Source organism: Sciurus vulgaris (genome assembly GCF_902686455.1).
Source record: "Sciurus vulgaris genome assembly, chromosome: 1".
Lineage (NCBI taxonomy): Eukaryota > Metazoa > Chordata > Mammalia > Rodentia > Sciuridae > Sciurus > Sciurus vulgaris.
Genome location: NC_136461.1, coordinates 74,406,065 through 74,431,959, shown reverse-complemented (window position 1 = coordinate 74,431,959; position 25,895 = coordinate 74,406,065). Strand labels below are relative to the sequence as shown.

The 25,895-nt window shown below is 35.8% G+C and overlaps 2 protein-coding genes across 5 annotated transcripts in view; one reads left to right on the top strand and one right to left on the bottom strand.

The window, feature by feature from the left end:
• The window catches only part of HS2ST1 (heparan sulfate 2-O-sulfotransferase 1), a 215,381-nt gene extending 212,552 nt beyond the window's left edge, over positions 1 to 2,829 (bottom strand). The window contains exon 1 of one of the 3 annotated variants that reach the window (XM_079139900.1): positions 2,358 to 2,829. Coding sequence is in view for 2 of the 3 variants with exons in the window: in XM_079139898.1 (XP_078996024.1) it covers positions 2,358 to 2,481 (124 nt within the window). In the remaining variant the exon portion in view is untranslated. The remainder of the gene's footprint in view (positions 1 to 2,357) is intronic. The other 2 variants (XM_079139898.1, XM_079139899.1) reach the window with 2 other exon arrangements.
• Positions 2,830 to 3,163: 334 nt separating this feature from the next.
• Positions 3,164 to 25,895, top strand: part of SELENOF (selenoprotein F) — a 41,676-nt gene continuing 18,944 nt past the window's right edge. The window contains exons 1-2 of one of the 2 annotated variants that reach the window (XM_079140042.1): positions 3,164 to 3,496; positions 9,638 to 9,805. In XM_079140042.1, the coding sequence (XP_078996168.1) occupies positions 3,413 to 3,496; positions 9,638 to 9,805 (252 nt within the window). In that variant the 5' untranslated portion in view covers positions 3,164 to 3,412. The remainder of the gene's footprint in view (positions 3,497 to 9,637; positions 9,806 to 25,895) is intronic. The other variant, XM_079140041.1, reaches the window with a different exon arrangement.

The following is a 25,895-nucleotide window of genomic DNA, read 5'->3' as shown; positions in this document are numbered from 1 at the left end:
GACAAAGTCTATCAAAATATGCCACCTCCTTGCCTTTCTTTCCAAAGAGGTCAGATTACTAACTGGCAATTTCTTTTTCAGTATTGCCTTTTAGAAGACTACAAAAACAAAAATGAAAAAAAGAAAAAAGCAGGCAAAGCAGAACACACTTGTAGTTTATTGAGGAGGCCGAAGGCTGAGGCAGGAGGATCATTTGAGCCCAGGAGTTTGGGGTCAGTCTGGGAAATACAGATGTCTTTTTCTTTAAAATTAAAAAAAAAAAAAAAAAAAAAAAAAAAAAGCCAAGAGACTTTGAGAGCTAAGATTTATAAAGTTCTACATTTTATTTGCCATGTGTTTGAATTTTCCTTTAAGTGTTTTGTATTTGAGACTCCTTTCCTTAGATTGTTTTTGAGATTTATTCTGATGCATGCTTACTGTTTTTGATATTATTTATTTTGATATATGCTTACATATTTCTGGTGGAATTTTCTTTAAGAAAATCATAAGAAAGCACATTATGTTCTACCTGTTGCAGTCTACATCTCCAGATAACTTCCTTTTTAAAATCATTCACTGTTGAGTCTGTGGAAACCACTTTCAAGTCTTATGGGGAAATAAAATGTTAGGTAAGGAAGAATATCAAAATCTTAAATCATTCTAAACCACTATAACATGTCTAAGAAATTAACTCCACAGAATTCTAAATAGCAATACAAAAAATCAGTAAAATTTTGATTTTAATATAACTTTAAGTACTTCTAAGAGAAGTCAATTTTTTTTGTAAATGTGGATAATTAATAAGGCCAGAATATGACTGAATGCCACTAAATGGATCCAAATACAAAGAAAAGCATACTGTCCAATTTCCAGTATTTAAAGTGAAGACTTTTCATGATACAAGATACATATTAATAAAATCAAAAGAATTAACGCACATTAACCTATTAACTAATTTTACTTTATTAAATAAATAAACTGAATAACTTCAAATTATACTACAGAATTGAGAACTCAAGAGTATTTTAGCTTCTCTTTCATAGTTAGTTGCACTTCAAATTTATTTGATGCTCCTTTAAATGTCTTCAAGTCTTTTGCAAAGTCTACCAAAATTGCAAACAGCTACTGTATGAAAATTACAATTATTTTCTGGTACATTTTTCCTAAAAAAATTAATCATCACCCACAACAGCTTCCAGTTGTTCCCCACATTTACTCCTTAGTTTAAATTATACTGAAGGTACTTTTTTGCTTGCTTTTCAAAATGTGTTTAAGATGATGAAGTGAAAGCTTATGCAAAAACCACTTCGTTATTTTTCTATTTTCAAATTACAACCTCTTGAGCTGATTTTAAGTGCTATGTATATTTTCAAATCAAAATTCATCACTGTCATTCTTAAAAACTCCTCTCCATCCTGAGGTCTTCCAAATGTCAAAGTTCTCCACTAATCGAGAGTACCCATTATTCGTTCTTTCTACTGTCTCACAATTTCACACTCCAGCTTTTTGTATTTCAGAGCCCTTCGCTCACAAAAGCACCATTAACTGTTTAAGGTACTTAACTGTATGGTTCTTTCCGCATTATCTTACTTTTTCTTTCATAAACTTCACTATAATTCCCCTTCAGCGTTCCTTCATCTTCTAAATGCACATCCACACTACCGCTAAGCAACGTATATATACATACAGCCTATTCGGAAGCCCAAATTAATCAGTTTAGCACAACTAATAATTTAAATCCCCGGATGCCTCGTTCAGGTACTTCACGGAAGCTTTTTACGTGCGTTCCTGTCCTACCGGGCCAGCCTACCTCTAAGATTAATTGTAAGGTACCTTGGTGCCCCCAGCACAAGTGCAATTCGCTATAGTGTCTTTCTTTTACTCCCCACCTTTCCTGGCGTCTCCTTCCATTTCTGCGCATCTTAGTGTACCTCCCCCAAACCCCGCTGTCCCCCAGATTCTGTACCTAGGTGTCCATATCTCAAATTAGAATACTCCTCGCCTGATATCGCCGGGGCTTGGCTGTACTACTTATAAGAGAACGCGCGAGCTTTTCTTTCTCCTCCAGAAGCATCCGCTCCCACTGAGTTCGGTTCTCTCGCTCTCTCCATGGAATGCCTACTTTGGGGCAACCCCTAAGCTCCGGGAAGCCCAAGCTTGCAACCTCTGCCCCATGACCTAGAGCCCAGCCTGCTATTCAAGCTAATTCACCCAGTTCTCGGAGCTTGTGCTCTGATGCCCCCAGTCCCAGCTCTCTTTGAAACCTCTCAACCCCGAAGCCAGACCCCAGGTTAGATGAACGCCCGTTGCTCCAATTGCAGGGCCTCCCCGGCCGGCCCCTTCCACACCACTCAGCCCCTAGCGGCTCGGCTCCTCACCTAGCTTCGACCGGGACTCCTCCAGTTTCTGAATCTGGTTCTCCAAGAAGAGCATCGCTACCGCGAAGGCCACCACCGCCAGCAGCTGCAACTTGGGCGGCATCATAATCCTGAGGAGCCCCATGAAACCCGCTGCTCGGGATCAAGACATACCGCGGGGGGCGGGGAGCGGGGCCCCGGAGGCGAGGGAGACGCCGGGAGGAGTCCACCAGCCGGGAGACAGGCGAGGAGCGCGCCACAGGGAGAACCACCGCAGCGACCCCCCTTCTCAGCGCTCGGGTCCCCCGCCCCCGGGCGCCAAGCACCAGCGCTGCCGGTGCCCGCTTCTCCACAGCCGACTCAACGGCCGCCCCCTCCAAAAGCCCGCGCAGCAAACAGCGCGAAGCGCCTGTCGGGCTCTCTACAGCCTCAGTTCCCGACCCCCGCGCCCGCCCGCCTGCCTGCTCGCCTCCCTCTCTTCCTTCCTTCCCTCCCTCCTTTGCTCGCGGCCGCGCGTTCCTCTACCAGCGCTGCGGCTGCGGCTGCGCTGCCCTCGGCCCCGCCCCCTCCCATCCCCCTCAGCCGCCTCGCGCACGCATCTACGTACGCTGCTCGGCAACCAGAGACCCCGCCCCCTCCTCCCATTCGGTTGTATTCATTGGCGGGAAGAACCCTAGTGTTTCGCTGTCGATTCGGTTTACGGTTGGATTCTTCTGCCACGGGGCTCAACCCAGGCGGCATTCGATTGGGTAAACCTGGAGAAGGAGGTAGAACTGAAACTAGCGAAGGCGGGGTTTCTTGGCTGCTGGACGAAATGTCGTGAATGAAAGGAAGGAGCCCGGAGAAGCACAGAAGTGGGGAGTTTAGGAAAGTGCCTGATTTGGATAATTGAAGGCAGCCAATGACTGTCTTTATACTCGATTACCTTTAAGCTTTCATATGTCCTTAGTTAGTATTTGTCTATTCAGAATAAGAGATTTGATGGCAGCGGCCTTTCTTGGCCTTTTTTTGATCAGGCTCTGAAGTGGAATGCCCCTAGCCGAGGGGTCCTCTGGCTAGCCAGAGATTTACGATAGATGTTAGCGATGGCGGCTGAGCGAGGTGGGTGGTTTGGTCCAGCGTTTGGGCTACGGTTGCTGTTGGCGACTGTGCTTCAAGCGGTAAGTGTAGGTCACCTGCGCGGCTGCCTCAGGGCAAGGAGGAGGGATTGCAGATCAGAAGGACAACGTTCGGTCCGGTTTGGGAGCCTCACATGAAAAGGAGGGGGAGGGTTGGGCTTCCTTAGTACTGTGGCCGGAACGCGACGTGGCTTAATTCCTGGTTGTCTTCTCCCGACTGTCTTGGGTAGTTTTCTCTTACACGACTCTAACTAAAAACGATTTGTAAATCAAGGTGGGGAGGGGAAGCAGTAAAGCTTGGACAGGAGTGTTTTTGTTTTTGTTCTTTAAGCGGGCACACCTTTCTGCGAGCCTCCCAAATCTTAAACGGAAAACCATGAGATTTTTGATAACGGTGAACTGCTTCTCTTACTTTTTCTTTCACACTCTACTCTCGGGCCCGCGTGTACACACCAAGCAGTGTAATCAGTGTTTTTATTTTGTTTTTCTTCATTAAAAAAGTACATGTGTTCTTAATCTTTGACAAAAAAATCCCAATTTTTACTTATTTTATTGCTTACAAAACAACTAGATATTGGTTAATTCCCTAAAGAAGTGTACAAATCTTGTTTTGCTATATGAATAATAAAACGTCAGGCACTGTTCTGGGGGCTTTGATATTTATTAATTCAGTTTAATTCTTCAAGTATTCTCTACTGAGGCTGCTGAAAAGTTTTTCCTAGGATACCTGCTTTAATTGTGTTATCCAAGGTTTGTGCAAGTTGGGCACCACTTTCTTTCACCAAGGAATTTGGAAGCAACTTACCCGTTTGATATAGCCACCTTGAGGAAAAGGTGGATTCTTCTCTAATTAACATTTTATTACAGTACTTCCATTCAGATATTTTGGTGCTTCAGAAATTACTAAACTTTGTATTCCTCAAGGTTTTTTCCCCATCTTAAGATCATTTGAATTCACCATTACCGCTACAGAAGGCTAAAAATGAATATTTCAAGCTTCCTTCTCCCAATTCACTATTTCTGGCTTTCAGTTATCTATGGCTGTGTAATTATCCTCCAGATCTCAGTGGCTTAAAAACAATGATTTCTCACCATTCTGTGGCCCCGAGAGCAGTTCCTCTGTTAATTGCCTTTGGCCTCATTTATACAGTTTTGAACTAGTAGGTTAGCAGAACTGATCAGTTAGAGGGTGTCACCACCATTCACAGTTGGTGCTGTCAATCAGGACCTCTTTGTTCTCTACTGAGCTGTCATCCTCCAAAGGGTCGACCAATTTTTGCCCTCTTTCATTCTTGTGGCAGTACTCCAAAATAGCAAAACCTTACAGTGCCTCCTTACCTTGTCTTGGAAATCATATTATCATTTGCACCATGTAATACTTGTTGAAGTAAGTCACAGGACCAGTCCACCTTTCAGGAAAAGTAAACTGTCTATGTAGGAAGAGTGACAGAGTCACATTTCAAAGAAGAATACATATTTATACAGGAATTTATGGCCATTGAAGGGTGTACAACAGTGACCATTCACAGAATCCCAGCCAAAACCTTGAATAACATCCTTGATTTCTTATCCTTACATATCCCACATTTAGGAATTACCAAATTCTACTGGTTTTTACTTCCTAAATATCTATGAAATTAGTCCACTTAATCCCTTAGTTAGTCCATAGATATCGCTCCTTAGACTTAACAGCTTCCTACCAGGTGTGGTGTTACACACCTGTAATCCCAGCAACTCAGTAGGCTGAGGCTGGAGGATTGCAAGTTAAACACCAGCCTCAGAAATTAGTGAGGCCTTAAGCAACTTACTGAGACCTTGTCTCAGAATTAAAAAATGAAAAGGGCTGGGGATGTAGCTAGTGGTAAGCACCTATGAGTTCAATCCTCAGTGCCAAAAAGAAAGTAAGAACAGCTTCCTGTTTTCCCTTTGAAATTTTATTTCTATGTTCAAAACAAAACAGTTGGCTTTACCATCTTTCAAGTTGCCACAAAAATTGGTCCATCTGAATTCTCTTTCCTTTCACTCTCTGAATCCAGTTAGTAATTAAGCCCTTAAATCTTCAGCTCACTTAATTCTATTTCTGCAGATAATACTTAAATTTGAGCCACTATCTTTGCTTGCTTGTACTCATAACAAAATCTTCGTTAACCAACTTCTCCATATAACTTTCTCCCTATCAAATCCAGTCTCTATAGTACATCCAGATCGATCTTTCTAGCTGGGCATGGTGGCCCACATCTGTAATCCTAGCTGCCTAGGCTGCTTAGGATAGGAGTACTGCAAATTTGTAGCCAACCTCTGCAACTTAGCAAAACCCTGTCTCAAAACTAAAAAATAAATAAATAAATAAAACTGGAAATGTAGCTGAGTGATAAAGTACCCCTGGGTTCAATCCCCAATACCAAAAATAAAGTTTAGGAAAGACTTATGAGTTTCCTCAAAGTTACCAGTGAAGAGACTGTGTGTTTATGTGTGTAGGTATGTATGTATGAATAAGTATAATATAACAATAAGTAATGCACAATCAATCTCTTAGATTTTCAACTGTACTTTCAAATGGAGAAGGTTAAGTCAGGATCCTGTCCCTAGAATCTTATTTTTCTAAGATTGTTCTATGCTACTTTTGAATCAAGTTGTCTTCAGACTTCAAAATACTTATACTGCTTATCAGTTATTCATTAAATGCCAGAATAAAACCAGATAGCATAATTACATAATTGAGATTCTTGTTTTGTTAAACATGATTGGTTAGTTTTTTAAATTTCTTAAATGATTCATTGCTTTCAAAATGAGTTCACTTTTTTTTTTTTTTTTTTTTTTTTTTGGTGGTGCTAGGGATTGAACCAAGGGCCTTGGACATGCAAGGCAAGCACTCTACCAATGGAGCTATACCCCCAGCCCATGAATTCACTTTTATTGTGTGTTTTAGTTACCATGACTACAAATTACCCTATAACTTAGTAGTATAAAATAATTGTTTATATTGCCTTGAGGTAAAGTGAGTCAATAATTCAGACAGGGCACAGCAGGGATCTCAGACCTCAGCTGAAAGGCTAAGATCTGAAATCCAAAGGCTCTTCCCATCTGTCTGTTAGTTGGTGCTGGTTGTCAGCTGGAGGGGATCTCAGTTGTTCTCTACATGGGCCTATCCTTGTTGTTTCTCTAGTTTAGTCGTCTTTGTAGCATGGTGACTAAGCTCCATAGTTGATATTGAGAAGGAGAGAAAGAGTCTGTTTCTTTTTTTTATGATGTAATCTCAGAATCACATAGTATCACTTCTTTTATATACTTGGTCAGAACAGTCACAGCCTTTCCCCAGATTCAAGAATAGGGAATATTCTTGAATCCCTCAGTGGAAGACCAGTCATAAGAAGGACCTGTAAGATAATATGTACATATTGAAGCAGCCATCCTTGAAAAATACAATCTACCACATTGTCATACTTAGTTTTCAAATTAACCTATGCAGTAGATCTCGCAGATAATTTTGCTAATGGAGAAATTACCAAAATGCTAGTATAGTAGCAAGTGTCTCCTAGTTAAACAGAGGGATCAGCCACACCAAATGACCTGTAAACTCAGGTACCTTCCACCTGGCTGAGATAAATTCTTTATCTGAAAGATGATATACACTGTTGTTCTTTACATAGATGGGGTGGATGAGGTAGAGGATTGGTATTTTGAGTTAACAGTAGTTTCATTGGGAAATGCCCCTGGATTTTAATCTACCCAGTCAATTTAGGAAAGTGCAAATAAACTATAGCTAGTGGACCAAATCTAGCCAACCTTGTTTTTGTAAATAAAGATTTATTAGAACACACGCATACCCTTTTGTTTATATATTGTTTATGACTTTTTTTGTTCTGCCATAGTTTGAGTGTTTGCAACTGAAACCATATTGCCACCAAAGCCTAAAGTTTTCTGACTCTTTATTTAAAGTTTATAGATATTTAGTCTGGAATATCAACCAGTTGAAAGCAGTCCAAAGTTCCCCACTTTGAAACTGAGGTTTTGGCCAGTTCATTTATTCATCAAACATGTAAGAATTGTCATAAGTGCTGGAAATAGAGCAACAACTTAATGCTTGTCTTCAAAATAGTTTATGGTAGTTTTGGAAGGTCTTAGATTTACATAGGTGTTACAAATGACACTATTTTCTAGTTATGCATAAATTTCTTTCTCAGAAAAGTACTGTGGTTAAAGATTGAGATTCAGAGAAGGATTCCCGGAAGACATTTACTGCTTGGGTTCTTTGAAATAAGTAGGAATTGCCATCATGGTGTCACACACCTGTAATCCCAACGACTCAGGAGATTGAAGCAGGAGGATTGAGAGTTCAAAACCATCTTCAACTTAGTTGAGACCCTGTCTCAAAATAAAAAATAAAGGGCTGAGGATATAGCTCAATGGTAAAGTTCAATTTCTGGTATCAAAAAAAAAGAAGAGGAAGTAGTAATTTAAAAGGTGAAAACATGATAAAAGAGCCTTTAGATACAGGAAAAAGTCGGAACAAATTTGTGTAGCATAGGAGTTTTATACTTCAAGTACCCTAGGAATTCATTATAGCTAGCCATGTTGGATCCGATTGGGAGAGTAATGGAGGTAGGGCTAGCAGTGTTCATTTAAACCACTGAGGCAAGATGAGATTTGAGAACTCTTTAAGAGACAGAATTGTGAAAATGTTAATTGATTGTTGTGAGGATAAAGTAGAATGTAGGATTACTAACCCTGAGAAACTAGGTGGTCAGGAAAAGTTACCAAATACATTTAAAAAGCTAGACTTAAGGAAAAAAGATAAACTGTTGGAGAGACTTTGAATTTGCAATGTATATGTAGCATCTAAATGAGACTTCCAGTGGGCTGTTGGCTTTAGAAACTTGGTACTCAAGAAAAAGATTTGGGAGTTTTCAGAAAATGGTTTTGAAACCATGGATAAAGATGCAGTTGTCCATAAAAGTCTGTAAAGTGAAAATTGAACCAAAAACAGAACTGTGGGAAGCTGCAGTGTTTAGAGATGCAGAGGAAAAAGAAGAAAAGCTGGAGATGCAAATGAAAGGAATAGCCAAAGCAGAATAGGTCTGGGTGTCTGCATTTGATGATTTTTGGCAAATTTAGTGGAATGGTAGAAACCAGAAACCAGACTGTAGTAACAATTCCAAAATAATAATGTGATGAAAGCAATTAGAACCCTAGAGTTTGCATATACTGTAGGATTGGGTTATCAATGAAATGAAAACCCTGTTAGTTTGAGAGAAGATAGAATACAAAGGACAAGTAGAGGGTTGGCCTTGAACAAATGGAGATATATACCACATTCACTCAGAAATGAAAGTAGAATGGATGAGGGAAGAGAGCTGGTATTTTTGAAAACCTGCTTTTGTCAGTCATTCTAATTGGTTATTTTACATAAGTCATTTTGTTTGATCTTTACAGCAATCTGTTTTGTGTAGAAAATATTGCTCATTGCTTTATCAATGAAGAAATTAACGCTTAGGGAGGATAGCTTGCCAGCCACACATCTTGTAAATGGTGAAGCTGGTACCTAAAACCAAAAGCTTTGATTTCTGATGTGCTCCTGCTTCTCCCACCCCATCCCTTTTTTTTTTTTTTTTTTTAATCCTTTTTGCTGAATGTGTCTGTAGATAAGATAATGTTATTCCATAGATTCCATATAAACAGGTGCTAAGTTCTGAAACATGGATTTTTTTCCTTACAAGAAAATTCCTTTTTAAAAACTACTGAATGTTTATTGAAGGATATGTGGTACATGTATCACGACAATGACGTATCTTGCTGGACACAGTGGTACACACCTGTAATCCCATTGACTCTGGAGGCTGAGGCAGGATGGTGGCAAATCCAAAACCAAGCTCTGATGTAGCAAGACCTTGTCAGAATTTTTAAAAAGGGCTGGAGATACAGCTCAGTGGTAAAGTGCTCCTGGGCTCAGTCCCGAGTACCTGCCCCTCAAAAAATATGTAAGTATCTTTTTTGTTAGTCCTTAGTTGAACCAAAAACTCATGTAGAGTTATAGAGTTCAAAAACACTGAAGAAGTTGACTCCAGTTAACATTTCAGTAACTCATGTCCAGTGTATTAGATCTTGACAATACCATTAACCTCTTTTTGGAAGTTTTATAATGTAAATATGGAATTGTGGCTTATTTTTCATTTGTATTTTCAGGTGTCTGCTTTCAGGGCAGAATTTTCATCAGAGGCATGCAGAGAGTTAGGCTTCTCTAGCAACTTGCTGTGCAGCTCATGTGATCTTCTTGGACAGTTCAACCTACTTCAGCTGGATCCTGATTGCAGAGGATGCTGTCAGGAAGAAGCGCAATTTGAAACCAAAAAGGTACTGCTTTCTATTATATCTCTTCCATTAGATGGTTAGTTTAGTTGGGATAATTTGACTAAATTGCTTAATCAGCTTAAGCACAAAGAATTTTCTTACCTTTACATTTTTTATTAAAACTCAACTGATTTCTTGCCTGGCTCTCTAGCACAAAGTCATTATGAAAGAAATGTATGGTTATTGGGTTCTCATTGCACCGTGGTTGTTCAGCAAAGTGCGAAACAGAGTCACAATAGCATGCCTGGATCCCATACCTTTCCAGTGAACTTCTGACCAATTGAAGGCAATTGAGTAACAAAGACTATTTTACAACAAACCATCTTTTTCCCACACACTCCCTTAAACTACCCTTTGACATACAGTGTGCCTAAACTGTAAAACAAGTACATATAGAAACTAATTTTATTTATTGTCTTTTCTCTGGGTTTTATGGGGTAATTTTAATGAAACCAAATTTGATCACATGCTTTTAAAACTAATTCTTATTCAATTTTCATGATTAATTGAGCCATGTGTTGTATCTAGATACCTTTCAACAATAACAAGAGGCAAGTAGTCTGCTAGTTAATATATGTCAAACAAATTAACAAGCTAAAGTATTTCATGTCTAAGAACAAGTGAATCTGTGACCTAATAATCTTTTGTGTTAAACCCAATAGGGTTTTTTCTCTTTATTCCTAACCCTAGTTTCCAAGACATTTTTTTTTTTTTTATTAAGCATCTACTAGCACCTTTTGTACAAAATCAGTGAAAAAAAAAAGTGTTTTTTTAATAAACCTAGTGGAATCAAAACAGAAAAAAAACACTAGGACTGTATGGCATGTTGGACCAGCTTCTATTTAAATGCAAACCACATTCAAGTATAATCATACTTGAATTCATATGTGTAGTACTACTCTCAGTTATTGACATTTGATCATGGGTAACAGGTTACATATAATAAATACTCTTCCATCTCACTCAGGCTTAAGGCTTAATTTTTAAGTAATAGTTGATTTAGTCCTTACTTAATCATAGTAAAAATATGTAGTACATAAACTGAGTGACTTGTATCAAAAATGCTAAGAAAGCTTAAACATGCTCTGTGTGAATCATTGAGAATATAAATTCTTTAGAAGAAAAAAATTATAGTTTGAACATGAGAATAAAAAAAATGAGAATGTCTCAGCCTTTTTATTATAAATAAGTGTTACTAGAACTTGTGATTCTCACATAGTTGAATGCACTGAAGGTCTACCCAAGGGTAAGGCCAGTCATTTTTGGTAATGGTCACTCATTTTACTGTTTCAATTTAGCCTTTTATAGCCAGCAGCATAAAATTTTTGTTTGAAAAATATATATATTCCTAATAAAAGCATAAAGTTTCTGAGATCCTTTATCATTCTGCCAGTAAATATTGCATTACTTTTTTTATTTGGTCTTAGTCTCCTCCCCATTTTGATCATAAAGGACCTGCATCTCAATACTTCTTAGAATGAGGTTTTGGTTTTGGTTTTGGTTTTTTTGTTACCTGGGATGGAACCCAGGGGCTCTTAACCACTGAGCCACGTTCCAAGCCCTTTTTATTTTGAGACAGCGTCTCACTAAGTTGCTGAGGCTGGCTTTGAACTTGCAATCCTACTGCCTCAGCCTCCCAAGCTGCTGGAATTACATGTGTGGGCCACCACACCTGGCTAGAATGAGATTTTTGCTAAGCTGTTTTACTATTGTTTTAACTAGCTTTGCTCACAAGTACATCTCTAGGTATGGTTTGTAAACATTAATAAGCATATTAATTGTAAAAAAAAAAAAAATACCAATTTGTGGCTTAAAGAAAAAATATAAACTAATAAAAAGTATTTGAATTTTTGTGCTGTTTTTTTATACAGTTAGTGTTGTGGTTTGGATGTGAGGTATTTTCCAAAAGCTCATGCGTGAGGCAATGCAAGAAGATTTCGAGGAGAAATGATTGGATTGTGTGAATCAATCAGTGAATTAATCTCTTGATAATTTTAATTGAATGGTAACTGAAAACTGGTAGGTTGTGGCTGGAGGAGTTGTGTGGGTCATTAGGGGCTTGCCTTTAGGGTATATATTTGGTATCTGGCAAGTGGAGTCTCTCTCTGCTTCCTGATGATCATGTGAGCCACTTCCTCCACTGCACTCCTCCATGATGTTCAGCCTCACCTTGAGCCCTGAAGAATGGAGTTGGCTATCTGTGGATTGAGACCTCTGAAACCATGAACCCCCAAATAAACTTTTCCTCCTCTAAAATTGTTCTTGTCAGGTCTTTTACTCACAGCTTTGTAAATGCTATCTAAAACAATATTTACTAAGAATAAATGAATTTAGCTTTCTATAAAGAATCTGAAGATGTCAAGGAAGGCATCAAAAAGATACCCAGTCCCACTGAATAGAGTTCTTCCCATTGATCTTTTATTTGAACTTCTTTGACCAACAATCTTAGCTGCCTGCTTTAGAGAAAGTAGTGAATGTTTTGACACATGAGCTCCACATTCGAGCAGCAATACTTAGAGGAGAGGAGACAGCTAGAAATCAGAAACTTGACTATATCTTGCAGTCTCTCTCTTTGTTTTTGCTTTTACATGTTCTTTACTTCATTGATGCCTTGATTTTTCCTTGAGGAGTAAGAAAAAGAAAAGGACTAATTCTTCCTTGTTTACATTTTTAAAATACTTTCTGTAAGAACTAGTTATTACCTGAGTTATTTGTTAGGGTCGTGGAATGGAAGAAGCTATTAACTTCTCCAATAATTGAATGAATGGATTGGTGCACTAGGAAACAACATATGAAGCAGTTCTCAGGTATGGAAGTATTGTAGTAGAAGATACCATGTAAACAATTCCACAGACATGTTGTATTTTTATTCCTCAGTTACTACTACTCAGTTACAACTTACTTGAATTGTTTTTAAAGATTGAGCTCAAGTGTTTCCCTTTTCTGAGAAATCTAATTTCCTCCATTTACCCACCACCACTACCACTCCCAAATTGTTAGCTGTACCTCCATACTATATCTTTTGTTTTGCTTTCCTTTCCTTCCCCATAAATTATACTCTTTGAAGTCTTCAGACCGTTTTTTGATGTGTTCCTGAATTCCCAGCCTTTAGCACACAGAATTTCATAAGGTTTTTGTCTTGGAATAGACTGTTTTTTGCTAAAAACAAGTTAGAAAAGGTGATTTTTAAACTTAAGATATACTAGAATTTTATAATTTCTTCATAAATACCTTTTTCATATGTTTCATTTATATATCCTGAAAGATATTTAAAATTTTGAAAGAATAAGAAAATTTGTCTACATGTTGGCAGTTATCATTGGAAACATTCTTTGGTAATAATTATCTATCTACAAATATAGGTCCCTCATTTTTACATTTTATTTAAAGGGATATCATAAGCACCCCAGATCTACCTAAAAAGAGATACGTTGATTTTTTAGCACAACTTTTTAGTGATTCTGGTCTGACCATTAACCTTAATTGATCTTTTTTTTGAAAGTATATATGATTTTCAATTAAAATAGTTTCCTGGGATTTTCCTGAAAATAAACATAAATCATATGTTTTTCTGTTAAGAATTTTTAAGCTTTTGTTTTTTTAAGATTTATAAAATTAAAACATAGAATTTCAAAAGATGCTATATTATTCTCATCTTTTTGTAATCTTGCTAATTCTGTGACCTTTACTTGTTATGGCATCTAGGTCCTTTTTTTCTCTCTCCATTCATTTAATGTTTTCATATCTTAAAGATTTTGTCTTCTTTCAGACATTGTTATTATAGAACTTGTGCATCTCTCCTTAATTACATGCCCCTAATTCTTTAGCTAACTTCTGTTCTGGTTTTGTTTTGGTTTGGGGTTTTTGTTGTTGTGTTTTACTTTGGTTAACCAAGATCCTGGTAGTATTACTGTTTCTTGGGTTTTTTCTTCTTGTTTGTTTGAGGGGGGATGGGCCAGGAGTCGGAGGACAGTCTCACTATGTTCCCAAGGCTGTCCTCAACCTTGGGACTGGATCCTCCTGCTTCACCCTCCCAAAGTAGCTGGAATTACAGTTATGTGCCACTACACCCAACCAAAATAAAGTTTTAGCACTTTTACTCTTGCATTTATGTATACCTAGTTTTAGGACTGTTATTCTAAAGGTCAAGCTTGTTACCAAATCAGAGCACCCTCTAGAAATTAGAATATGTTTAGCTAAATTATTTATCAGTATAACTCAGTAAGCAAATTATTTCAACTTAACTTGCTATTCATTCTGTCTTAATTGAATTAGGGTGTTTAGAATAGTGGTCAAGACACTGGTTCTACAACCAGACTACTTCAATCCAAATCCTTTCTGCTACTCAACTGGTATTCTTGGAAAGGTTAATTGATCACTGTGACTATTTCCTTATCTATAAATTGGGGATTAATAATAGTTCCTATTGAGGATGAAATGAGTTAAAACACATATCCTGTTTAGAATTATGCCTGGCATATACAGGCATTAGGTAAATACATTTTCTGCTGGTGTTGATGACCATTTGTAATATCTATACTCGTAGTATCCATCTGGTTTACTGGTGAAAAATGCAAAGAAAAAGTGAAAAAATTGAAGAACTCAGAAAATATCATCATAATGATGATTATTAAACCAAGAAACAGTAATACTACAAGGATCTTGGTTAACCAAAGTAAAAAAAAAACAAAAACACAACAACAAATAGGATAAAAGAAAATAGGTTAAAAATATAACATGAACTATTGTATTTGCCATTGATACAAATTTGGAACAAAGATTTGTATTCTGCTTTCTAGCTCCAGCATCAGTTGAAATAAGAGGAAATATTTTATGACGGCAGAATTAGTAGCATGAAAACTTACTATTTGCAACTGCATATTCATATGAAACAAATACAGATATAAATTTTGCCAAGCATAATCCTAGATTTTAACTGAGATTTTAATAAGGAAAATACTATAAATTTGAACCTTAAAAATTTGTGCCATCTTGATCATTTTTAAGTGTATGAAAGATTGCATTTTGAAAAAAAGTTTACTACTAAACATTTCTTTCAAAGCTATCCCTAAAGTGAAGCTTTTTTTTCCCCCAGTACAGAAGATTCAACCCAGCACCCTTGTACATGCTAGGCAAATGATGCCACTAAGCACCTCAAATTTCTTAGAATAAACCTATTGTGAAATTGAAAGAGACTATATTTTAAAGCAAATTTAGAATAAAATAAAATATACACTGTTGATTTTCAGACTCTTTCAGATGACAGATTGGTGGAAAGTGTTGTATTTTTAATTTTTCTACGAATAGTCCTCTGCTACGTATTTATATTGCTAATCTATCTGCTAACAGATTTCAAAGGTTCAAGATAATTTTGATAGGAAAAATATTTAAAGTGACATTTTTTCTTCTTCATAAAGCAAACCCTTCAGATTGAGATTTTTTGTTTGTTTGTTTGAGTCTTGGAGTATCATGATCTCATTCACAGTACCAATCAAAGCCTAGGCTACCTATCATACCACTACTTACTCTGCAACACAGCTTAACAAACAGTTAAGGTTTTTTATAAAGGACTTTTATTTTCATTCAAAAATCTACTTTCAGAAATAGAGAAGTAATAAAAATATCTTAAATTGTTATTATAATAGATTTGAATAAATGGAGATAAGCAGTACATAAATTTAAGAATATTGTAGATCCCCTCTACTTTCCATTCAGCTGTCTAGTTCTTACTGGAATCATTTTAACTCACCAGCTTAATATAGTAGCATTATCATTTTCAGTGTGTACTATACTCTGCCTTGAGATTTAAATGCACTCTGAGCAGGCCAGAGACAGTACAAAGGTAATATTAACGTGTGTATAGTGATTAGAAGTTTATCCCCTTCTTTTGGTAAGAATTTTTAAGAGTTGAATTTTCATCTCTGCTTCATTGCTTACTGACTTTTAGTGACTTTGAGCTAGCAGATACTCCAGAATCTTTAGTTTTGTTGTCATAGTTACTTTGGCTCACCTTTGAGTGTTTATTTTAAAATGATTATATGCTGAGTATTTTACCCACACTGTTTAATCCTCATAACAATCCTATAATGTAAATACTTCTGTGCTTTTGACATAAAAAACTAGGACATAATCTGCCCAAAGTTATATGGCAATTAGATGCCAGAACTTGGTTGCATTTCATTTTGACTCTTTAGCCCCCTGTTTTTAAACCTCTACACTATTTTTCCTGTCATCTTGAAAATGTTAATAGTAATACCTGCTTCACAGAGTTTCTGTAAGAATCCAAGTGAGTTAAATATAAAACACTGGTCTGGTCTTGTAAAGTTTGCATTTATAGTTAACTAGATTATGAGCAAAATTGTATTACTAGTTTTAATGTAGAAATATCAAGTCTTTATTTCTCAGTTTATCACAGATCATAATGGTTCCTGTTACCTGGTATTTTCAAGAATATATCTAATTTGGGCTGAGGTTGTGGCTCAGTGGTAGAGTGTTGGTTTCAATACTCAGCACCACATAAAAGTAAAATAAAGATATTGTGTCCACCTACAACTAATACAAAATATTTTTTTAAAAAGTATATATATATAATTTGGCTTTAGTTAAGGCCCATATAAAGAAACCTTTAAATAAGTGGTATAATTTTCTTAATTTTGGTAAAAGTGTAAAATATTTCATTGTTTTCAATTTTACATGGAAATTCTGTAGCGAACTTCAGAGTAATTCAGAAGTCAGCCTAAACAACATTATTCAAGACAGTAGCAAATTTTAAGCTTTAACCTGTCAGAAACTGATTCCTACTGCTGTGTAAAACATAGAAAGATGAAATGGAGGTTAAGCTAACTGTGCGTGAAATTGTAGTCACTAAAGAAATTTCACAGTTGCTTAAAATAGCTTCATTTCTGTACTGTTGGTATCATGAATACCTGAATTGATTTCTTCAAAGAAAACAATATAAATATCTTCATCAGATTATTCTAATTATAATATAAAAACATTCACAAAGTAGGGATGTTATCCGATATAATGTTTGTCATTATATTAACAAATTCAGTGTTAAGTATTACTAAGGTACTTGAGTTGCTACAATATTAAATAATGACACAAATATTCACTTCATAATAAAGGCCGCTAACATTCATGAAGTTATTATTATAGGAAGGCTCTATTCCCGGTCCTTTTCAGTAAATTCATTCATATAATACTTACAATGGCATGGTGTCACATGCCTGTAATCCCAGCTACTCAGGTGGCTAAGGCAGGAGGATCACAAGTTTGAGGCCAGCCTGGGCAACTAGCAAGACCCCATCTCAAAATAAATTTTTTTTAAAAGAACTAGGGCTGTAGCTCATTGATAGCATACTTGACTATCATACACAAGGCCCTCATGTATGAGGCCCTGGGTTCAATTTCCAGTAGTGCAAAAATAATAATAGTAATGATCATAATCGGTGAGTATGTCAATAGTTGAGAAGTATGTTCATAGTTGAGAAGTCAAAGAGATCTTGCCTGAGTCATATAGCTAATAAGTGGCTATAAATATATGTATCACGCATTTGTACAACAAGGGGTTTTGTTTGTTTGTTTGCTTGTTTGTTTTTTGGTACCAGGGATTGAACTCAGGGGTTAATTGCCCCTGAGTCACATCCCCAGCCCTATTTTGTATTTTATTTAGAGACAGGGTCTCACAAAGTTGCTTTTGTTGAGGCCAGCTTTGAACTCATAATCCTCCTGCCCCTGCCTCTCAAACTGCTGGGATTATATAAGCACGCACTACTGCACCCAGCTTTGTGTAAAAAAATTTTAAAGTTTATTTTGTGAAGTTATTAATTTCAACTGAAAGTATTTAACTTTATTTTTACATCTGCATTTAATATGGAAAATAAATGTAGTCTTTAAGTATTTACAAATTAGGATCAACCTCTAAGTATATTAAAACATTTTGTCACATTTGCCGCTAAGTTGTTGAGGCTGACTTTAAACTTGGCAATCTTCCTGCTTCAGCCTCCCAGGCAGCTGGAATTACAGGCATGCTCCACTGCACCCAGCCTAATTTAAGTTTTTATAGGTGTCATATAACAATGGGACATAATGGGATTAATAGTTGTTTCGTGGAGAGTGGGAGGCAGAGGAAGATTTTTTTCTTATGATGTTATACCTTTTTGTACTATTTTTTTGTTTGTTTCCAGGTACATGATTTCTTTAAAGAATTCAGTGAGATATATGCTATAAACAAAATACACACGTGCCACATGTCTTGTGCATTATTTTTTTAAATAACTGTAACCTTTCTTAATATGATAATTGATGGCTTTGTATGGCAAATGAGCATAGAGAATTAAAAAGCAGCTTTTGCTGCCATATATAACACCTTGATGTTCCATCTTTGAAGCTCCTGGAAATGCTGAGCCATATTTTCACTGGATCTTAGTTTTTCAAATTAACAGGAATATAGGTTGTATTTTTCATTTAAGAACCAAAAAACATTTTATTTTTTTCCCTTATTGCATACTATATAGAAAATCATTCATTTTCTAAAATATTTTAATCTACTATCTAGGGGTTTGTTTATTTCTTTGAAAAATACTGATATGCTATTCAAACTTAGAGTTATGTTTACCAGTTCTTTAAAGATTTGAACCTCAAGAAATGTGGCGATCATGTTTTCATTTTTTCAAGTTATTTCCTTTCATTGTGTAATATTTCTTAAGTATCAGAAAATTGAATACATGTTCCAATGATAACCTGAGTCTTTTATACTTCTAGCGGAAGCCTTGGGAAGCAGGCAGGAGTAGACGTGGTGGTATTGGGTACATCAGTATTATATTGATTTCTAAGAGAAAGTCTTAATATAGTCTTACGCCCTTGTTGTAGGTATGTATAAAAGTCCTAGTCATCATCACTGTATTGAATGAAACCTAGTCCCTTTTCCCCTTATATTTTATAGTTCAAATGGTCTGATCTAGAAGGCAATGAGGTCAAAGGAGTATTTTCATTTTCCATTTGTTTTGTTTTTACACATTTTCATTGAACTTTTTAACGGAATGTTGATTTTATCTTTGTAGAAATATTTCCCCAGTGTATTCTTAGCTTCTTTAGAATCTAATTTAAATTAAGGTAAATGTTACTGTTATATTTGGGATCTGAAGTATTCCCTAAAATGCTGTGTGTTAGGTAACACAGCAGTGTTCAGAGGTGGAAAGAATTAATTGAGAGCTCTAACCTCATCAGTGGATTAATATTTTGAATGAATGGGTGGTAACAGTAGGCAGGTGGGCATGACTAAAGGAAGTAGGCCACTAGGAACTATATCTGTCCCTGGTCCCTTCCTGTCCCTCGGTGTTCCCAGGCTGCCCTGAGCTAAGCAGCTTTCCTGTGCCATGCTCTTCCACCATGATGTCTGTGCCACACATGGATCAAAATCTCTGAAATTGTGAGCCAAAATAAATCTTTCCTCTTATAAGTTGTTCTTCTCAGGTATTTGGGTCACAATCATGTAAAGCTGAGTAACAGTTACTTTTGTATGTTTTGTAACTTGCATGTTTTGTAACTTTTTTCTTCTCAAACTCAAAGCAAAAACAAAGATACAAAAATAAATGGCATTTTAATAGTATCATAGCCAGGCACCTTGGTGCACACCCATAATCCCAATGGTTAGGGAAGCTGAGGTAGGAGGATCGAGAGTTCAAAGCCAGCCTCAGCAACTTAGCGAGGCCCTAAGCAACTCAGTGAAACCCTATCTCTAAATAAAATACAAAATAGGAGTGGGGATGTGGCTCAGTGGTCACTTGCCCCTGGGTTCAATTCCTGGTGTAAAAAAAACAAATAGTATCATAGAAATTGGGTGGGTGCAGTGGTTTGAGCCTATAATCTCTTCTGTTTTACATAGCCAAGGCAGGAGTATCACCAGTTCAAAACAAGGCTAGAACTTAGCAAGACCATCTGAAAATAAAAATTAAAAATGACTGAGGATAAAGTATTGTACAAGTTTTGGCCTTCAAAGAGTTTCCTTAGGCATAAAGTCATTGCTTTATGTTTTTTGAGAATTTAATAGGAAGCATCCAAAAATGAGTAGTTTAACTCAAGGGTGTAGTAGTAGAGAAGTATATTTGCCACCTTGCAAAACATTTAACCAAATTTTTTACCCTAATCCTCAGTCTGTGTCCGTTGATTTCTAAACAATAATGGCTTGAGTCAGCATGGATATGGAAGTGTCAACACATATGGTTGCCCTATACATGATAAAAAATCTGCATTGTGACTTAAACTGTGAAATCTTAACAAGTTTATTACTAGATCACTAAAATTTTGGTGCCCTCATTATGTGTAATTATAGCTTATTCATAGCATCAGACATTTTTAAAATATCAGAAAATATGGGAATGATCCAATCGCAGTGGGGCACACCTGTAATCCCAGCTACCGGGGAGTCTGAGGCAGGAAGATCACAAGTTCAAGGCCTGCCCCAGCAATTTAGTGAGGCCCTAAGCAACTTAGCCAGACTTTCTCAGAATCAAAAGAACAGAGGATATAGTTCAGTGGCAGAGCACCCCTGGGTTCAAATCCCAGTTTAAAAAGAAAAGAAAATATGGGAATTAACAATATATTAAAGTTTGAGACAACAGATCCCTAGACATGGTTTAGGTGAAAATATTTTAGGTGAGTATTAGTTGACCAAATTTTGCTAAAAATACTTTCCATGTGATATGTTTTTCCATTATATGGAAAGAGTAAAGTTGATTTTAAGAAATAACACTGGATATAAGTAAATATTTGTATGTATTTGAGTATATCATAATTTTTTTAATTGGGACATCAAAGTGATATAATGCTCAGCTTTTTTCATATGTAGCCATTCTTTGTTTTAAATCTTGTCATTTTATTTAAGGGCAGTCCTTCAGTAGATCTATAAAAATTATAGTTACTCCCCAGATCCAGAATTTTTTCAGTAGTTAAAATTTTTGCTTTTATTCACCTAATAGCCTTTTATTCATATTAGTACTTAAGCATAATTATATTAATAGTTATATTGAATTGGGATTTTTGGTTATTTAAATGTAAATAAAATTAGCAAATAAAAACCACATTTAATTAGATTTTTTAAAATTTTTCATTGTTAACTGTTGAATGAATGTCTTTAATACTAAAGTTTTGCTTTTAATCAAATAAAGGGTTTATTTTCACCAGAAAGAAATCATAAGTGTACAGAAATAGATGTGCTTCCCCTTATTTGACTACTAATACATGTATTTAAATATTACGTGATACCCCACAAATATGTACAATTTTAAAATGTCAATTTAAAATATAACATACAACGTATATAAATTTACTTGGTGTGTATATATATATATATATATATATATATATATATATATATACTTTTTTTTTTTTTTTTAGTTGGTGGTGGACATAATACCTTTATTTTATTTTTATGTGGTGCTGAGGATCGAACCCAGGGCCTCACACATGCTAGGAGAGTGCCCTACCACTGAGCCACAACCCTAGTCCTCAGTTGTTTTTTTTGTTTTTGTTTTTGTTTAAGCAAAGTATTTCTAATGTAAGAATGAATTGGCTACAAGCCATACTTAATAAAAGATAAACACGGCAACATTTGCCTTGCTTTAGTCAGTAATTACTTGGTTTACCTTTTAGGATCAGTTTGGTTAGTATGTTGAACAAAAGCCTCGTATTTCATCATTTTGCATGTTTTGCCCTAGTTTAAAACAAGGCAGCATTTCTCACCCCTGGCTGTATATTAACAACCATTTGGGGAGTTGGTGGTGGTAGTTAAAGCACTAGTAGTAGTAGTAGTAGTAGTGATTAAAATCCTGATTCCTAAATCTTACTTTCAAATACCCTAATTTAGTTGATCTGGGATGGGTTCCATGGCTCAGTAATTTGAATTTTAAAGCTTGAGAAATTTTGGAGTGGCCATTCTGATTCCAGGAGAACATGAATATACAGTTTTAAATAGTCCCTTCACAGAACACTCTATTAACTGATCCTGAAAATGGGTTTCAAGTACACAACTTGAATTTTGCCAATAGTGTGAAAGAAAGCCCTATAGTGAGCTATTGTTACTTATTGAGTATGTAAACAATCCACACTTTATCACAACTCTAAAGTGTAGTTAATATCCCATTCGTTCAAACGTAAATGAGAGCTCAGAGAATGATACCCATGGGGTACATGCTGCTTTATAAGGGCAAAGCCAAATGGGACCACATATGTTTAATGTTGTAACTTGAGTTCTTTTTTCCATGCCATGTTGTGTGAAATTTTAATATTTAATATGATTTTAACATAAATAATTTGTTTATTCAAGTTTTCTTATTGTCATGTTTCTTTAGTGCCATAGTTATCACCACCAGGAAAAATATCTTAAGTGCTTAGGGTGAAAAGTAGCAGAAGGTGACTTAGACCAGGTTTACAGATTTGCTATGTAGGTAGTGGCATGATATGACAGCAAAAGTTACCAAATGCAGCTTTTAAAAAAATTCAGTTAAGGGCTGAGGAGAGCTCAGCTGGTAGAGTGCTTGCCTTGCAAGCATAAGGCCCTGAGTTTGATCCCCAGTACCCCAAAAAAAAAAAAAAAAAAAAAAAAAAAAAAAAAAAAAAAGCCATAAAAAAATTCAGTTAAGTTTATATAATTCACATATTTTGTCTTTGTTGAGTGTTATAAGTTAGCTTATTTTAGAATTTAGCTATATGATAAGAAAATAGCATTTTTTTTTGTCTCGCTATAAATCTGAACCTCTTTGTAGGAACTAGTTAAATTTAATCACAGCATAGTTATCACAAAATAAAGATTCTAGCCTTTTACTATGTGTGAAATCCTAAGTAAACTTTTAAACCATTACTAAAATATTATAGCATGAGATTAGTCAGGTGGGAATGGGTGATGAAATTGTATTACAGTAGTAATTTGTTATTGCAGAAATCTTTCTACAAGAAAAGGAACACCTTGTCCCAAAATCTTGGTAGAAATATGAAACATACTCTAAAATTGAGATACATAAAGACAGGCTTATAATCCTTAAAATTTATTTAAACTGGGGTAAAAATCAGCAAACCAGAAAACCGTAATTTATCTTGAATGAGGCATTTAAATAGAAGAAAATTGGCAGATTCAAAAATCCTGCTTTGAAAAAGGTATGTTGGTGGTAGAACCAAAGTAGTTAGATAATCATACTCTCCACCCAGTGGACCCTATAAGAAGTTTAGGAATATCTGGCAATCATAAGTAACATGGAAATGCATAAAGACTCCAAAGGAAAAGTTTTATGAAGCACTCTTCTGTATTTCTAAAGATTTCCATATATTTCCCTTTAAATTATTTGGCCTAGTGTAATAAAATCCTAATTAAATAATGACTTACTACTACCTAGATTAGATTAGATAATTCTTCCTTAATGAATATAAAAAAGTCAATTTGATATAAGAAGTTAGATAAGTTGCTTTTTTTCTTTTGTTTATATTTTCCCCTCAATTTTAGAAAGTTATTTTTGTTTGCCAGTCGCTTTTTCAAAAAGTAAAAATACTAAGATTGAAACTCAGTTAATGTCAAGGAATTACAGGTTTTAGCCTGTTATCAGTTCTTTTATACATTATGCCATGGAGAATTCATTTATAAGTAGCATACATTTCATTGTTATCAATTTGTGGTTCTAATGCCAAAGATGCTTATGATTACTTTATAAGGCATTTGAAGTTTTCTACAATCTAGGTAATTTAAAATTTTTGTATTTGCCATGAAAAACAGATTTCCTATGAGCACTATAAATTCATAAGCAAACTGTCAACTAGCATCACAAATTAATGCTTTTAAAATGACTTTAATAGCAGTATTCAGCTTGTAGTCATATTTTCTTTTGTGTACCTCAAAATATTTTTAAAGTTATGTGACAAAATAAAAGACTTTTAATTTTGTTAGATGAGTAATTTTCCACATCCAGTGCACAGAGGTTGTGCAGATTTGTGTCTGGATCTGGAGGAAATTACCATAAGACAGTTTTCCACTCACTGTCAAGTTAATTGAATATTTTGTTGGGTGTTGTGAGGTGAGCAGAATCTGTGGAAGTTTATTGAGAAAATTCATAGCTCAATATAAGAAATGAACATGTTTTCCTGGATCAAGTCATGTCTAAATTTGAAGGATATGTTTCTACTATTTTTAATTCATCAATGGATATTTTATGGTACAGAAAAGGCTTTCTGCATATGGGCTATTTTACTGGTATAGAGTCCTTTAACCCTTGAGACGACCAAGTGGGACCTAAGTAAACAGCCTCCCAAAGTTATCATCCCCAGTTAGTAGAAGCTTCCTTCTTTTGCCCCATACATAATTTCCATTGTCCACATGTGTCATGACATGAAGAATATTGATAAATAATGGTGTAGGAAAATGCCTTTACATAACACAGTGGAATCTCCACCGAGAATTTCTAGGACATCACAAGTCAAAAATAAAATTTAATAGCTAAATTTTATATGGCCTTGTATTTTTACAATTATGGTACAATATACATACATGAAGTTCATCATTCTAGCCATTCTTAAGTGTACAGTTCAGGCATTAAGTATATTCACTTTGATGTACAGCCAGTAGTACCATCTTTCTCAGACACTCTGCATACCCATTAAATTATAAATACCCGTTCTTTTCTTCCCTGGCTTGATAGCCACCATTTTACTTTCTATATCTGAATTTCACTACTCTGGTTGCCTCCTTGAAGTGAAATCATGTAGTATTGGACCGTTTGGCTGACTTATTAAGATATCTTTGAGGTTCATCTTGAGCAACTTTTTGCCGTTAAGGTTCATCTATGTTGTAACATGTATCAGAATTTTTTTAAAACTGAAAAACATGGTACAGAATAGAAGACATGGAGACAGAACCACATAAATAGTTATCTCATACTAGACAAAGGTGTCAAAAACATACAGTGCGGAAAAGATAGCCTCATCAACAAATGGTGCTGGGGAAACTGGAAATCCATGTGCACCAAAATGAAATTAAACCCCTGTCTCTCACCCTACAAAACTAAACTCAAAATGGATCAAAGACCTAGGAATTAGACTGAGACCCTGCACCAAATAGAAGAAAAATAGGCCTAAGTCTTCATTATGTCAGCTAGGTGGAATTCCTTAAGACTCCTAAAGTGCAAGAAATAAAAACAAGAATCAATAAATGGGATGAATTCAAACTGAAAAGCTTTTTGTCAGCAAAGGAAACAATAATGTGAAGAGAAAGCCTACAGAGTAGGAGAAGATCTTTACCACATGCACTTCAGATAAAGCATTAATCCCCAGGATATTTAAAGAACTCAAAAAAACTTAACACCAAAAAGACAATCAATAAATGGACTAAGAAACTGAGCAAACACTTCACAGAAGATATACAATTGATCAACAAATATATGAATTAGAAATCAACGATAAAATAACAAACAAAAACTACTCATACACCTGGAGACTAAATAATATGCTATAGAATGCTGCAGTGATAACAGAAGACATCAGGGAAGAAATAAAAAAAAAATTCTTAGAGGTAAATGAGAACAATAACACAACATATCAAAATCTCTGGGACACACTGTGAAAGCAGTACTAAGAGGAAAGTTCATTGCATTGAGCTCATACATTAAAAAAAATAAAAAGTCAAGGAGTGGGATAGCTGGGTCAAATGGTGGTTCCATTCCAAGTTTTCTAAGGAATCTCCACACTGCTTTCCAGAGTGGCTGCACTAATTTGCAACCGCACCAGCAATGTACGAGTGTACCTTTTTCCCCCACATCCTTGCCAACACCTGTTGTTGCCTAAGGACTTAAATCAGCATACTACAGTGGTGCAGCCACATCAGTATTCATAGCTGCTCAATTCACAATAGCCAGGTTATGGAACTAACCTAGATGCCCTTGAACAGATGAATGGATAAAGAAACTGTGGTATATATACACAATGGAATATTATTCATTCATAAAGAATAATAATATCATGGCATTTGCAAATAACTGGATGGAATTGGAGAATATCATGCTAAGTGAAATAAGCCAATCCCAAAAAAAACAAAGGCCAGATGTTTTCCCTG